The sequence below is a fragment of the Elaeis guineensis genome, chromosome 4 (assembly GCF_000442705.2).
Source record: "Elaeis guineensis isolate ETL-2024a chromosome 4, EG11, whole genome shotgun sequence".
Taxonomy (NCBI): Eukaryota; Viridiplantae; Streptophyta; class Magnoliopsida; order Arecales; family Arecaceae; genus Elaeis; species Elaeis guineensis.
Genome location: NC_025996.2, coordinates 139,981,732 through 139,997,564, shown reverse-complemented (window position 1 = coordinate 139,997,564; position 15,833 = coordinate 139,981,732). Strand labels below are relative to the sequence as shown.

Sequence of the window (15,833 nt, the reverse complement as noted above, 5' to 3'; positions counted from 1 at the left end):
AAATTTTTCAAAACCTCCCCACGCCCCTTATCTCTTCTTTCTTTTTTTTATTGCCCACGCCCTCTCCCTTTCTCATTTTATAAAACATCGCAAAAGATGTTGAAAGCGTGTGAGTGGATAAGAAGAGGTGGTTGCTTATTTGAATTCAAATCAAATTTGAATTCAAGTGCCAACCAATCTTATCCTCATCCATTTGTGCGAGAAAGAAGAGATGGCGTGGCCTTCTTTTGTGTGTGGAGACTTTCACGAGAAATCATTTCTCGTGTGGAATATGGGACGCACAAAAGAGAATAAGCTGGCGCATGGTTATTTGGTTATCCATTCAAATTCAAAAACCCTTTGAATTTGGATGGGTAACAAATCAAGTTAATCCAAATAATTGGCGCACAGAAACATGGGCGTGAGAGAGCTTTGCGTGGAAGAAAATTTACAAGAAAATTTCTTCTCGTGAATTCAAATGGGCACAAGGAAGTTGGGTGGCGCAGGAAATTTAAAACAAGGTGGTTTGATTCAAATTGAGCCAACCTAATTAAAATAGGTTAAGCACAATTAGACCAGAATAAATTCAACACAATTAGGCTTAATTAGGCTCAATAAAATTCTAATCAAATCAGGAATTAACTAAACCTAACCCCTGATCAAATCAGGGACTAAGCCACCTTAGCGATTAGATCAACACTTAACCTAATCGGGTCAATCCAAACTGAATCCAATTCAATTGGACTTGATCTAAAAATAATTACTCAATCAAATTGAGTTAAATAGCGATCAAATCACTAATTAAACCTCTCATAAATATTGAGTCCAAATCCGATGGGCAATTAGACATCAGAAACCATCAATATGAAACCCTGATCAAAGAGTTCAAATTTCAAATTCAAAATTTAAAATTTAAAATTTTGACCCCGGTACCCAAAATGTGTGGAACTCATGATTAGAGAATCCTAATTCTCAATCATAGAGTCCCAGACACATAAGACTCATAATTAGCCATCAGATCAGAAAGGAACCTCTAATGTGTGTGACCCCGTAGGTTCAAACCTAAACTGGTAGTACAGGAACTAATTCCTGTACTAATCGAAGTGACCATCTAGCAATGGTACCCGACGATCGGATAGGTCGAATAGTCGCAATCGCAACATTCAGAACCTACGTGAATATGGTTACCATATAATTCATTCCTTTTGACCCCTGTGTTTAGGATGACTCAGGATTAAACTATCAACCCTGATGAGATCATCCGAATCGTGCTCAACTCAATTAGTCCTGTGACTCCTCACTAGGACTACCCTGGTCAAGATTTTGCTAAATTGAAACACGACTGTACACAGCTCCTAAACTAGAGTGGTCAATCCCATCTTGACACACGCACCGACAAGTCAAGTACTTGACTACACCCAGCAGCCTTCCATCACTGAATTAGAAATTCAGGTAGTCCAGTGTCTAAGTACAGTGAGTTGCTTGCAAGTCACCATGGCGGTCTCAGGTCGGAGGGACATTTATACCCATATCCCATCAGAGCAAATATTGACAGCAGAAATAGCTCCGGAGTCGGTCACGTTCAGTGCAGATGTACCATTACATCTCACCTGTATGCCATACCAGTGTCTCCACACTCCTTGATTATGAGGACAACCAACCCATATGGCACACAACGACCTATGCTCGATAAACGTTGCCGTCCTTGGTAACAACGTATCATTTGGTCGCGAATAGGTTTAAGGACTAAGCGACAAATCCTCCTTTGTCGAGTCTAAATAGTCCTAAGGACTTCACCACAACACAGGAGTTCATTAGAAGATGAAACATTTGTAATGAAAAAATATCAAAATAATTTTTATTTATTTATAATTCATGTACTAATATAAAAAGAGCACAACCGTCAACAGACTGACGATTGGCTTTGGGACACTATTCCCAACACTATGTCCTAATTGAATTTTGATCACATGAAATCAGATAATCGAACCAATCTAAACCGCTGAATATCATATTCGTATTTTTCTAATTATTGAACTTGATCTTGTATAGGGATCGTTAACACCTAATAATCGAATATTGTGATATGATCTATGAACTAAAGATTTTGAAAAGATATTTACAGAATTATATAGATTTATTGGAATGCTTATAAGGTAAGTAATACTTTATTTTTTTTAGATTTATCGATAATGTATAATATATTTTTCTGATATGATTTATGAAACGATATATTAATTAGATGAATGATATTTTGTTATGAAAATATTTTATTTTGAAATATTATGATGAAGCATAATTGAACATATTGATTTTGTTATGCATTATATTGATTGATTTTAATACCACATGATTATATGTTTTCTTATCGAATTAGAATAAGAAACATGATTTATGAAGAATTTTGATATAAGAATAATATGAATTGACAACTTGACTATGTAAAGGACCCCGCCAATGGGGCTAAATACATTGACAATTGATTTATCCTGAAGATTTATATTGCCAGCGAGACCAGAGACATGTCACCAGCGAGATCAGTGACAAACCGTCAGCAAGACCAGCAGTTTCGAAGGACTTTGCTGCCAAATGATACGTAGCTCACTGCAAGATGATACATGGTATTATGATCCTGCCACAGAAAAATATGGTCATAACTCATGGTTGATGAAAAAATTTAAGAATGAAAGAAATTGAAATCTTAAAAGAAACTCGAATTTTTTAAAAAGAAGTGAATTTAGTATGAACTATATTACATAATCAAAATTGATTTCAAATTGATGAACTATATATGCTTATTTTTTATAAATAATTATTTACTTTAATACCTGATGAAATCTATTGAAAGTGATCATTGCTTACTGGACTGTCTAGCTCATTACCTCCTATTTTACTATTTTTACAGATGTTGAAGAATTAAAATGATATAAGATATAAATGGAAGAGTAATTAGAAGTAGAACCTCTATACTTTTATTTTAGATTGAAAATCTTATTAAATTTGATAGAAGGCCTATTGAATATTATTGTATTTATTGAGATATTAAAATTAAAATTTGGATTGTTATATTTTGGATTTAAATTATTGACTAATTATTCCGCTGTTGTTTTATAATAGCATGATAAGATGCCTTGCATGCTTATAGGAAGAGTTTCTTATGAGTATGCAGCGGTTGCCATGACCTTCGGCTCGCAATTTCAGGTCAGGAGCGTGACACTGATATTCTTTATTTAATGCATACATATATCATTGTTTTTTCTCTAGCCCTGATTTATTGAATTTTAATTTCAGATTGGATCGTAATTGTATATAAAATTAATGGGCTGGATATAATTATGCTGCTAGATCCACATCCAAGCCAATTAAAATTGAAAGTTTGGTTGATGGCTGAAGCTTCATTTTAATTTAAATTTTGAAAAGTTAGGTTATGGGAACTTTCCTAAAAATGCTATCACTAGCTACGGTAATATAAGATAGACTACATCGCCATGAAGATATACCAACATGGCGTTTAAGGCAACTATGAAATGCTCTGGATATCTTTCTACCATTGCACAGCAATCATATGTATTAATGTTTTCATTTTATTTTTGCAACAGCTTTCGTTCACTCGTTTAATCTTCCTCTTTCTCCACCGTCAAATGAAGCAAATAATCAAAGATCACTTATGTAAAAAAAAAAATCAACAGTCTTTCCTCTGCAACACGGATGAAACAAACATGAAATTACCGAAAAAACAAAATTAGCAAGTATTGATTACGCGCTGTTTCAGGTTTCCTTCGCTCCATCAACTTTCCCCTTTCTCCACTCTCAACATGCGGCAAGTAATCTGCAGATAAATTGCCTACTACATTGTACGCGCGTGAGATCAAATATTAATTCATACATGCACCAAAAGAAATAAAATAATTTCATATCGTCATATTAGTAACAATCCGATTATAATACCATGTCAGGGCGAAAAATGAAACGTTGCCGAATACATAAGGTCCTGACCATATCCAGGATGATCGAAGAACGTCCATTTTGATGGCATGCAGCCCCTAAATCTCCGGCGAATCCTTTCACCTTCTGATATCCCTCCACACCCTTTCATTTTCCCCAACTATAAATATACTCCACCACTGCCCCAACCCAACCAACAGATCCAGAAACCAGACGATGGCTTCCACTTCTTTTGCTCTCTCCTCCTTCCTCCTCCTTCTCCTACCTCTCCTTGTCTCGGCCAAGGGAGGCTTCAGCGTCGAGCTCATCCACCGTGACTCTCCAAAATCCCCTCTCCACGACCCTTCGAGAACTCTCTCCGACCGGGTCCGCGAGGATGCCCGCCGCTCCATCGCCCGGGCCGAACACCTCCACCGTGCCTTGTCCGTGGCTGCCTCCGGTGGCACTTACCTATCCCCTGTCGTCCCTAACACCGGGTCCTATCTCATGGAGGTCAACGTCGGCACGCCGGCCAACAAGATCTTCGCCATCGCCGACACCGGCAGCGACCTTACCTGGACCAACTGCAAGCCCTGCACAGACTGCTACCCGCAGGAAGATCCCCTCTTCGATCCCGAAAGTTCTACAACCTACCGCGACATCTCCTGCCAGACCAGCGCCTGCTCCAATCTCCCCGAGCAGAGCTGCTCGACCGACGGCTCCACGTGCCAGTACACCTACAGCTATGGAGATGGATCGCACACCTCTGGCAATCTTGCATCCGAGACCTTCACCTTCGACGTCGCCCGCAGCCGCTCGGTCAAAGTCCCCAAGGTGTTGTTCGGTTGCTCGCATGTTAGCCAGGGTACCTTCAACGACAAAACCGCGGGCCTTGTCGGCCTCGGCGGCGGTCCTCTGTCTCTCGTATCCCAGCTGGGCTCCGTCATTGAAAAGAAATTCTCCTACTGCTTGGTTCCTTATACCAAAAATTCCGTCTCCAGCACAATTAGCTTTGGTGCCGAGGCGGTAGTTTCGGGTCGGAATGCGGTATCCATTCCTCTTATCCCTGGTCAGCAAGACACCTTCTACACCGTTTCTCTCCAAAGCCTCGGCGTGGACAACGATAGTGTTGGGTATAAAGTGCCCCCCGGCCGAGGTTTACAGAGGACCGATCCTTCGGGGCTCTTCCGACATCCAATTTTGTGCATGACACCTCTCCGAGCTTCTTCGGCCGTCCGAACTGCTTCGACGATGGGCTTCTGCATTCATCCATCGGGCCGCCCCGAAGGTCCTCTGAGCCTCACTGATTAGCCGATCTTCTACAGCAATCGACTACCCCCGAACTTCTTTCAGGCTTCGTCGGCATCCGAGCTTCCCCGACAACGAGATTTCTACGGTAACCGGACTCCTAAATTTCTACGGCGATCGACCGCCTTTAGGATTCCAGTCGAGCTCCTGCGATAGCCGAACTTCTACCACGAGCGACCTACTTCGAACTTCCACTATGAGTGGTCTGCCCCGAACTCTTGTTGCGAGCAGTCTACTCCGAACCCTTACAACGGGCGGCCTACCTCGGATTCCTACTGTAAGCAAATCCCATCCGAGCCTCTGCTGTAAACATATTCCTTCCGAACTTCCATTACAGGTAGACTTCAGTCGAGCTTCTTCGTAGTTGGGTCCCGCGACAACCGATTTTCGACCGAGCTTCTACAATAGACGGTCTCCTTTCAGCCTTCTACAAGAATCAGACTTCGATCGAACTTTCATAGTGGTTGGATATTGCATGAGCTTCTACGACGATCGGGCTCCAGTAGCTGGATTCCTACAATGACCGATCGCCTCCGATGTCTGCCGAACCTCCCCAATGTCATCTGAAGTCCATCATCGGCCGATCCTCCACCAGATCCTTCATAAAATCGAACTTTCCCAACGGATCTTCTTCAGGCGAGTTTTCACGTCGGGCGAATCCCAGACGGACTTCTCTAGCAATCGGATTCCTACCAGGCTTCGCCAACGAAAAGTCTCTATCCGAGCTTCTACGACAGGTGACTCCCACCTGTAGTATCAGCGCCTAAGATACCCGACAACAGTAGACTCGTTAGCGGCTTCGGGGACATCCGAGCTTCTTCCAAACCAACAATAGTGAGTCATTCCGCTCTATCAGATGTCCCAGTCGAGCTCCAGCCGATGGATCCGAGCTCTCTGACAAGTCGCGACAAGAGCCGCCCTCCTGCTCCACTCCCTGCAACGGATTTCATACAGCTCCACTACTCTCTGACAAGTCCCGACAACGAACACCACTCCACTCTCCGCAACAAGCTCCACGTGGCCCTGAACGACCCCTGACGCCACTACTCTCCGTAACAAACTCCACGCGGCTCTGAGCGGTCCACTACCAAACGGTTACAGATGTCGCTGTCGGTCAGTTACACCCCCCGTCTATAAATAAGGAACCCCTAGACACATTCTTCTCTAAGCTGGTAACTCTATCTCGAAACTCTGTCAAAATTTTTGCTCGAGCACTCCATTTCTATTGAAATAGAGTACTGACTTGAGCGTCAGAGGGTCTTGTCGGAGCACCCTCAACTCCGGTTTAGACTTTCTTTGCAGGTCTCGACGACGGCCGCGATCATCCCAGCTCCAGCTTTTCCGACTTCGGTGGAATTCTGCACCAACAGAATTGACGCTAGAGGAAGGGCGCTGTGTCTTTGCAGTATCTTTGTTCTTAAAGGAGTGTTCAACGGGACTGATTTCGGTCATCTTCTCCGATATTTTTTTCTCCTTCTACTAGATCCTCACCTGATGCCTCCCCACAGAGCATCCACCGGACGATCCACGGCCTCCGCGGTCAGATCTCAGGCTCTGGCCTCATCTCCAGTTTTCCAGGCTCCTCCTCCTCCTCCGGCAACAATGGTCGATAAATTCATCCGACACCGGCCTGAAGGTAGGAAGATCGGCTGAGGGCCCTGCCACGACCGGAGCCATCGAGGAGAAGAGAACAACCTGAAAATCGATCTCCAATTGGGATCGTCTGCACCATCCCTGGAGAGCCCCGGAAGGGAGCGGCCAGTGGATTGACCGGACCGCCCAAGCGGCAAAGAATCGAAGGACCCATAACCTTTACTAAAGAAGACGCCCGAGAGATTTGGTTTTCCCATAATGACGCGGTTGTAGTTTCTTTAAATATTGCTGATTATGATGTACGTCGCATTCTTGTCGACAATGGAAGCTCGGCTGATATTTTGTTTTACGACGCCTTCTCAAAAATGTCCATCTCTGACGATCGTTTGGGGTCAATTAGCTTCCCTTTAGTAGGGTTTATCGGTGATGCTATCCCGGTGGAGGGAGTAATAATCTTGACTGTGGTTGTAGGTCGATATCCAAGACAGTCCAGGGCTCTGGTGGATTTTCTGGTGGTGAAGGCGTCGTCAGCCTACAATGCAATTCTTGGTCGACCTGGCCTCAACGCTCTCTGGGCTGTAGTATCAACCTACCATCTGAAACTGAAATTCCCTACTGACCAGAGGGTTGGAGAAGTTAAGAGAGATCAGGCCCTGGCAAGACATTGCTATAATATAGCCCTGCAGGGAAGTGGTCAGCCTGACTCCTGTCCGGTTGATAGATTGGATACCCGCGACGATCTGACAGAAGAACGGGGTGGGCCAATAGAGGACTTTGTCTCAATTCCTTTGAATGATGGGAATGAGAAGCACATGGTGAAGATCGGCTCCAACTTGGGGAAGGAGGTGCGAACGCAGCTTATCAATTTTCTGCAAAAGAATGCGGACATTTTTGCTTGGACTTCGGTGGATATGCCAGGGATTGATGTTGAAGTCATATAACACCGCCTGGCCGCCGATCTCAAACACCGGCTGACGAAGGAAAAAGTTCGAAGTCATGCGTCGGAGAGGCAGATGGCAATAGCCGAGGAGGTTGATAAACTTCTGAAAGCTGGGTTCATTAGAGAGGTCAACTATCCGAGCTGGGTTTCCAATGTGGTATTGGTTAAGAAGGCTAACGGCAAATGGAGGATGTGTGTAGACTTCAAAAAACTAAATAAAGCCTGTCCGAAGGACAGTTACCCTATGTCTAGAATCGACCAACTAAAGATGTGACCTTGGGCCACGAGCTTCTCATTTTCATGGATGCGTTCTTCGGCTACAATCAGATCAGGATGGCGCTTGAGGACAAAGAAAAAACCACTTTTATAACTAATCGTGGCCTTTACTGTTACAGGGTCATGCCTTTTGGCCTCAAAAATGCAGGGGCGACATATCAGCGGCTGGTGAATAAGATTTTTGAAGAGCAGATCGGCCGCAACATGGAGGTCTACGTGGACGACATGCTCGTAAAGAGCAGATCCTCGGTGAATCACGTCGCCGACCTTGAGGAGACCTTCGGCGTCCTTCGAAGATACAAGATGAAGTTGAACCTGACCAAATGTGCTTTTGGAGTAACCTCAGGAAAATTCTTGGGCTTCATGGTATCGGGGTGCGAGATCGAGGCAAATCCAAAAAAGATTCGTGCCATATAGGAGATGACCGCCCCGAGGTCAATAAAAGAGGTTCAGCGCCTCGCCGGAAAAGTGGCGGCTCTAAATCGCTTTATCTCGAGATCGACCGAGCGATGCCTACCTTTCTTTCGGACCCTCAAGCAGCCCAAGGACTTCTGTTGGACCGACGGATGTCAGCAGGCATTCGAAGAGCTGAAGAACTACCTCGGCTCATCACCATTATTAGCAAAGCCCGAGCCTGGAGAGGAATTATTCCTATATCTGGCGGTTTCCCCTGTGGCTCTCGCTGCAGTTCTGATCAAGGAAGAAGCGAAGATCCAACGGCCGATCTACTACATAAGCCGAGTATTGAGGGACACCGAAACCAGGTATACTAAGTTAGAGAAACTAACTTACGCCTTGTTGATTGCAGCTCGAAGGCTCCGATCTTACTTTCAAGGACACACCATAACACTGCTCACCGACCAGCCGATCAAGGCGGTTCTGCATCAAGCGGATGCCTCAGGGAGAATACGAAATGGGCAGTCGAGCTCACAGAGTTCGACATTAACTATCGACCGCGGCCAGCGATCAAAGCTTAGATATTAGCGGATTTTATGGTGGAATGCACTATCCCAGAGGAAGCCGAACTTGGACAAGATGAAGCCGATAATCTCGGGCTCCGGTCGAACTCCCTCGAAGAAAGAGCCGATCTCCCTGATGGTTCTTGGGCCCTCTACATGGATGGTTCCTCCAACATGTCAGGCACGAGCGCGGGCCTGATTTTGGCCAATCTAGATGGAATTATCGTGGAGTATGCACTGCGCTTTGAGTTTCCTGCAACGAATAACGGAGCCGAATATGAAGCTCTGATTGCGGGGCTGAAGGTCGCCAAAGAATTAGAAGTAGATCGACTTCAAGCCTACAGTGATTCTCAATTAGTAGTGGGACAAGTCAGTGAAAATTATGAAGCTCAGGAGGACAGTATGGCTAGATATCTTGAAAGGGTAAGGGAGATCATCCCTACCTTCGACAGCTTTGACATCAGGCAAATCCCAAGATCGAAAAATGCCAGAGCCGACCTTCTCTCCAAGTTGGATACACTGGCTCCGGCCGAACTGCCTAAGGAAGTCTTTTTTGAGGTTCTGAAGCACCCAAGCACGGAAGAATCACCGTCTGTGATGGAGGTTAGCTACGAACCCAGTTGGGTCGACCCACTAGTTACATACCTCAAGGACGGGGTTCTTCCTCCTGATGCAAAAGAAGCTCGGAAGCTTAAGAACTAGGCCTCTCGATATATCCTCTACGAAGGCAAGCTGTACAAAAGGTCGTACTCCTTGCCCCTCTTGAAATGTCTCTGGCCTTTCGAAGCCGATTTCACCTTGAGGGAGGTACATGAGGGAGTCTGTGGAAGTCACATGGGGGTCAGGTCTTTATCCCATAAGCTGCTCTGACAAGGTTATTACTGGCCTATCATATATCATAACTCCGTCGAATATGTCCGAAGATGTGACCGGTGTCAGAGATATGCCAATATACAAAGGCAACCTGCCTCTGAACTGGCACCATTGAGTGCCCCATGGCCGTTCGCGCAGTGGGGGATGGATATCCTCAGACCCTTTCCCATGGCATTAGGGCAGCGAAAGTTCCTCCTGGTGGCAATAGATTATTTCACCAAGTGGGTCGAAGCTGAACCCTTGGCAAAAATTATGGAAGCCAAAGTGCGGGACTTCGTCTGGAAGTAGATTGTCTGTAGGTTCGGCTTACCCAGAACCCTCATCACTGATAATAGGTGACAATTTGCTGGAGCAAAGTTTGCTGAATTTTGTAAGGACCTAAACATCTCCCACAACTTCACTTCGGTGGCCCATCCTCAGGCAAATGGCGAGGCTGAGGTAACCAATCGGACTGTGTTGCAGGGCATCAAAGCGAGACTTGAAAAAGCAAAGGGAGCTTGGGCCGACGAGCTCTATCATGTGTTGTGGGCATACCAGACTACTCAGAGATTGCCCACGGGAGAGACTCCCTTTGCTTTAGCTTTCGGGACAGAGATCGTGATCTCAGTAGAACTCAAGCTTCCGTCAGCACGAGTCATGGCATACGACGAACAGTGCAACTCACAGAATCTCAAGGCCAACCTCGACTTGTTAGAAGAAAAGCGGGAGACGGCTCGAGTTCAGATGGCGGCCTATAAACAGAAAGTAGCCCGCTACTACAACTCCCGGATCAAAAGCAAAGTCTTCAGAGCGGGGGACCTAGTGTTGCGGTGAGCCGCTGTCTCACAACCTCAGAATCAGGAGAAACTTGCCCCAAACTGGGAAGGCCCGTATGAAGTCAAGGAGGTAGTCTGGCCCGGAACATACTATTTAAAAGAGCTTGGAGGAGCAGAGCTCCCGCGACCGTGGAACTCGAAAAACCTACGAATATATTACCAATAGCTTCGCCTTAAATAAAAGTTTCATATTCGCATATTTTTCTTTTAGCATGAGTTTATAACGACGGGAAAAAACTCTCCCATGCAATCGGAGTTAAGCTCGTTAGGAACAGGAGGAGAAACTCGTTCTAACATGAGCAAAATTGAAGGCCTGGTTTCCTAAAGACCGGATGGGGGGAGAGGCCCTCACAACGGCCCTTATGTGCCCCCAAAGCCTTGTTAGGAACAGGAGGAGAATCTTGTCCTAATATGAGCAAAGTCGAAGGCTCAATTTTTTAAAAATTGGATGGGGGGAGAGGCCCTTACAACGACCCTTATGTGCCCCCACAGCCTTGTTAGAAACAGGAGGAGAACCTCGTCCTAATATGAGCAAAGTCGAAGGCCCGATTTCCTAAAGATCGGATAGGGGGAGAGGCCCTTACAACGGTCCTTATGTGCCCCCACAGCCTTGTTAGGAATAGGAGAAGAACCTCATCCTAACATGAGCAAAGTCGAAGGCCCGATTTCCTAAAGATCGGATGGGGGGAGAGGCCCTCACAACGGCCCTTATGTGTCCCCACAGTCTTGTTAAGAACAGGAGGAGAACCTCGTCCTAACATGAGCAAAGTCGAAGGCCCTATTTTTTAAAGACTGGATGGGGGGAGAGGCCCTCACAACGGCCCTTATGTGCCCCCACAGCCTTATTAGGAACAGGAGGAGAACCTCGTCCTAACATGAGCAAAGTCGAAGGTCCGATTTTTTAAAGGTTGAATGGAGGGAGAAGCCCTCACAACGACCCTTATATGCCCCCACAGCCTTGTTAGGAACAGGAGGAGAACCTCATCTTAACATGAGCAAAGTCGAAGGTTCGATTTTTTAAAAGACCGGATGGAGGGAGAGGCCCTCATAACAGCCCTGATGTGCCCCTACAGCCTTTCTAGGAACAGGAGGAGAACCTCGTCCTAACACGAGCTGAATCCGACTGTCGAGAACACGAGAAAGACCTCGTCCCGATGCAAACAAAGGCTTGGTTGATCGACAGGAAGGAGACCTTCCTCAACGATACCCCTATGCTTTCACGATCCCGTTAAGAACAGGGGGAGAAACCCTCACTCAAACACGAAAAGAAAAGGGGAAGATAAAAGTGAAAGGCTGATGAACTACTTCTGCGACAGATAAGAACAAACTGCGTCAAAGACATATGGAACTTCGTCCCAGCCGCTAAGAGGGAACCTGACATGGATCGAGGATAAATCGACCTCTTCAAGGTAGCGAGAAGTTCGGACCTCCGAGATCGCGACCGGGAGAAAACGTCAAACTCAAATGACCTCGAAAGAACCTACGGTCATAAACCAAAGGATAAATCGGCACTACAACGATCGAGAATCCCCAAATAGCGTCGGCATCGAACACGACGAAGGTCAAAAGGAGTCCGATAAATAATCAGTTAATACCAGAATGGGCGAGGTAATAAGCGATTTCATTCTCATTTCATTGGTGAAGTATACATTGCAAAGCCTTGAAGGCCAAAAAAAAGAAAGGAAGGGGGGAACGAGGTAACAGAAGATTCTCTTCTCATTCCATTGGCAAAGTGCATTCTACAAAGCCTTAAAAAAAAAAAACAACAAAAACACATATACAAAATAAACAGCTCTAAGGAAGCTCGGCTCCATCAGACTTCGAACTCCCGGTTCCAGCCATCGTCGAGAATTACTTCAAGTACTTGGCTTCTTCTTCCAGTCCCCCTTTTGGATTGGCGATTACTCCAGCATTATCTTCGAAGTACACGTAGATGCCATGATGACGGTGGGCATGATCGACGATTACTCCAGCATTATCTTCGAAGTATATGTAGACGCCGTCTTTGCAGCACCATGGCTTCCGCTGCCTCACGATGATGGCGGGCATGACCTTCTTTCTGAGGTCAGGTTCCCCCTCATAGTGACGGCGAGCATGACCTTCTTCCTAAGGTCAGATTTCTCTTCACGGTGACGCGCACCAGGAAGCCCTCACGGTCGAAGATGTGGCATAAGCGTGGGCTCTAGGCCGTCAAGGCGAAATGCGGCCAGATCTGTCTCTTCTACCCTCACCTTCTTCGCCAACCCAGAAGTTGCAGCGTCTTCCTGCTCGTGGATTTTCAGGCTCTGGGCTAACATCAGAGCCACATCCGTGCCCATATCGACAACGAAGGAAGGCCAGCACCGTCTACAAACGGGGCCACGGAAGCATAGAAAGCTTTGAGGCTAACCCAAGCTGGTCTGAGGAATGCGAGGGTACAGAGATGAGGACAACTCGACGGACGCCTAAGGCAAGGAAGGGAAGACTGAAGAAGCTCCCGTACAAAGTGAGATCCCAAAAGGGGGGGAGGCAGGTTTAAATAAGCGATGAGAGCCGGTGTAATAATGACTGCAAGACTCCTCAGACCAGTCTGCGACCACCGCGTGGCCCACTCACCGTAGCAAGCGGCTAGAGGTGGCCGACAATTAGTAAAACCATTATGGCACCGTACCTGGGACTGCATTTTGACTGGAATTCCAAAAAGGAGAAGCCTTTTCTGAAAAGGCTCCAGTACCAGCGTACCGAGCGTCAAAATATCTGACGACCGTTGAGTACGAAAATTGAGGAGAGCAGCTTCGATCGTGAAAAATTCTCTGTACTTCTTTCATTCAGAATTCGAACTCGAAAGTAGGAGGATCAGTGTTGGGTATAAAGTGCCCCCCGACCGAGGTTTACAGAGGACTGATCCTTCGGGGCTCTTCCGATGCCCGACCTTGTGCGTGACGCCTCTCCGAGCTCCCTCGGCCGTCCGGACTGCTTCGATGATGGGCTTCTGCGTTCACCCATCGGGCCACCCCGAAGGCCCTCTGAGCCTCACTGATTAACCGACCTTCTACAGCAATCGACTACCCCCGAACTTCTTTCGGGCTTCGTCGGCATCTGAGCTTCCCCGATAACGTGATTTCTACGGTAACCGGACTCCTTCCAAGTTTCTACGACGGTCGACCGCCTTTAGGATTTCAGTCGAGCTCCTGCGATAGCCGAACTTCTACCACGAGCGACCTACTCTGAACTTTCACTATGAGTGGTCTGCCCCGAACTCCTACTGCGAGCAGTCTACTTCGAACCTTTACAACAGGCGACCTACCTCGGATTTCTATTGTAAGCAAATCCCATCCGAGCCTCTGCTGTAAACATATTCCTTCCGAACTTCCATTACAGGTAGACTTCAGTCGAGCTTCTTCGTAGTCGGGTCCCGCGACAACCGATCTTCGATCGAGCTTTTACAATAGGCGATCTCCTTTCAGCCTTCTATAAGAACCAGACTTCGACCGAACTTCCATAGTGGTTGGATATTGGACGAGCTTCTACGACGATCGGGCTATAGCAGCTGGATTCCTACAACGATCGATCACCTCCGATGTCTGCCGAACCTCCCCAACGCCATCCGAAGTCCATCACCGGCCGACCCTCCACCAAATCCTTCATAAAATCGAACTTCTCCAACGGATCATCTTCAGGTGAGTTTTCACATCGGGCGAATCCCAGACGGACTTCTTTAGCAATCGGATTCCTACCGGGCTTCGCCAACGAAAAGTCTCTATCCGAGCTTCTACGACAGGTGACTCCCACCTGTAGTATCAGCGCCTAAGGTACCCGACAACAGTAAACTCGTCAGCGGCTTCGGGGACATCCGAGCTTCTCCCAGACCAACAATAGAGAGCCATTCCACTCCATCAGATGTCCCAGCCGAGCTCCAGCCGACCGATCTGAGCTCTCTGACAAGTCCCGACAAGAGCCGCCCTCCTGCTCCACTCCCTGCAATGGATTTCATGCAGCTCCACTACTCTCTGGCAAGTCCCAACAACGGACACCACTCCACTTTCCGCAACAAGCTCCATGTGGCCCTGAACGACCCCTGACGCCACTACTCTCTATAACAAACTCCACGCGGCTCTGAGCGGTCCACTATCAGACGGTTATAGATATCGCTGTCGGTCAGTTACACCCTCCATCTATAAATAAGGAACCTCCAGACATGTTCTTCTCTAAGCTCGTAACTCTATCTCGAAACTCTGCCAAAATTTTTGCTTGAGCACTCCATTTCTGTTGAAGCAAAGTACTGACTTGAGTGTCGGAGGGTCTTGTCGAAGCACCCCCAACTCCGGTTTAGACTTTCTTTGCAGGTCCCGACGGCGGTCGCGATCATCCCAGCTCCAGCTTCTCTGACTTAAGCGAAATTCTGCACCAACAGATAGTATCCCGGTGAATAGTGGGGAGGTTATAGTCGACTCAGGCATGACCTTGACGCTTCTCGATCCAACCCTGGTGCAATCCTTGGTGGATAAATTGACGAAGATCATCGATCTCCCGGCGGTGCAAGATCCCGAAGGGCTGTTCAGCTTGTGCTTCGATGTGAGTGGAACTCGAAAAGCACAATTCCCGGATATCACGTTCGAGTTCGACGGGGTGGCTTTGACACTGGGCTCGCTCAACACCTTCATTCTGTATGACGAGAATACCGTGTGCCTTGCTATCGTGCCGAGCAAGCAGTTTGGAATCATTGGCAACATTGCTCAGCAGAACTTCCACATTGGCTATGATCTCGAGAACCAGAAGATCTCCTTTGCTCCCGCTGATTGCACCAAGATCTAAAGGATTCTGACTAGCTATCGATAGTTTGGTTCGGTGTGTGCGTTTGCTAGGCTGTGGACTTTGTTGTTTCCATTCAATCTATTAATCTGCAGTGGAATATTTCATAATAAACTTCTACGTTAAACAAATGGAGATTTCATTCAATCTAGTTCTTTCTATGATGAAGAGGGACCATGCCGTTCACGATTTATACCGCTAAAAAAGTCTAGAGAAAGATCAGGTATTTTGGTAATCTCTAGCCCATCCATTACCTAGCTAGATCGAAAAAATATATGATTAAAGTAACATGATAATATATTTTGCTATGATCTAAGCATGAGCTCTATCAAGCATCAAAAAAGATTTTAAGTGCATGTCCATTTGATCCATAGA

The 15,833-nt window shown here is 46.5% G+C and overlaps 1 protein-coding gene across 1 annotated transcript; it reads left to right on the top strand.

Annotated features, from left to right (window-relative positions):
- Positions 1 to 4,140: 4,140 nt before the first annotated feature.
- LOC105037775 (aspartic proteinase CDR1-like) lies at positions 4,141 to 15,461 on the top strand. The gene is made up of 2 exons (XM_073256222.1): positions 4,141 to 5,029; positions 15,061 to 15,461. The coding sequence occupies exons 1-2, from the start codon at positions 4,141 to 4,143 to the stop codon at positions 15,459 to 15,461; spliced, it is 1,290 nt and encodes a 429-aa protein (XP_073112323.1).
- Positions 15,462 to 15,833: the final 372 nt, after the last annotated feature.

Coding starts and splice junctions, on each gene's coding strand:
- LOC105037775 (XM_073256222.1), top strand. CDS start 4,141: ATGGCTTCCACTTCTTTTGCTCTCTCCTCCTTCCTCCTCCTTCTCCTA. Junction 5,030..15,060: donor CCTCGGCGTGGACAACGATA/GTGTTGGGTATA, acceptor CTGCACCAACAG/ATAGTATCCCGGTGAATAGT.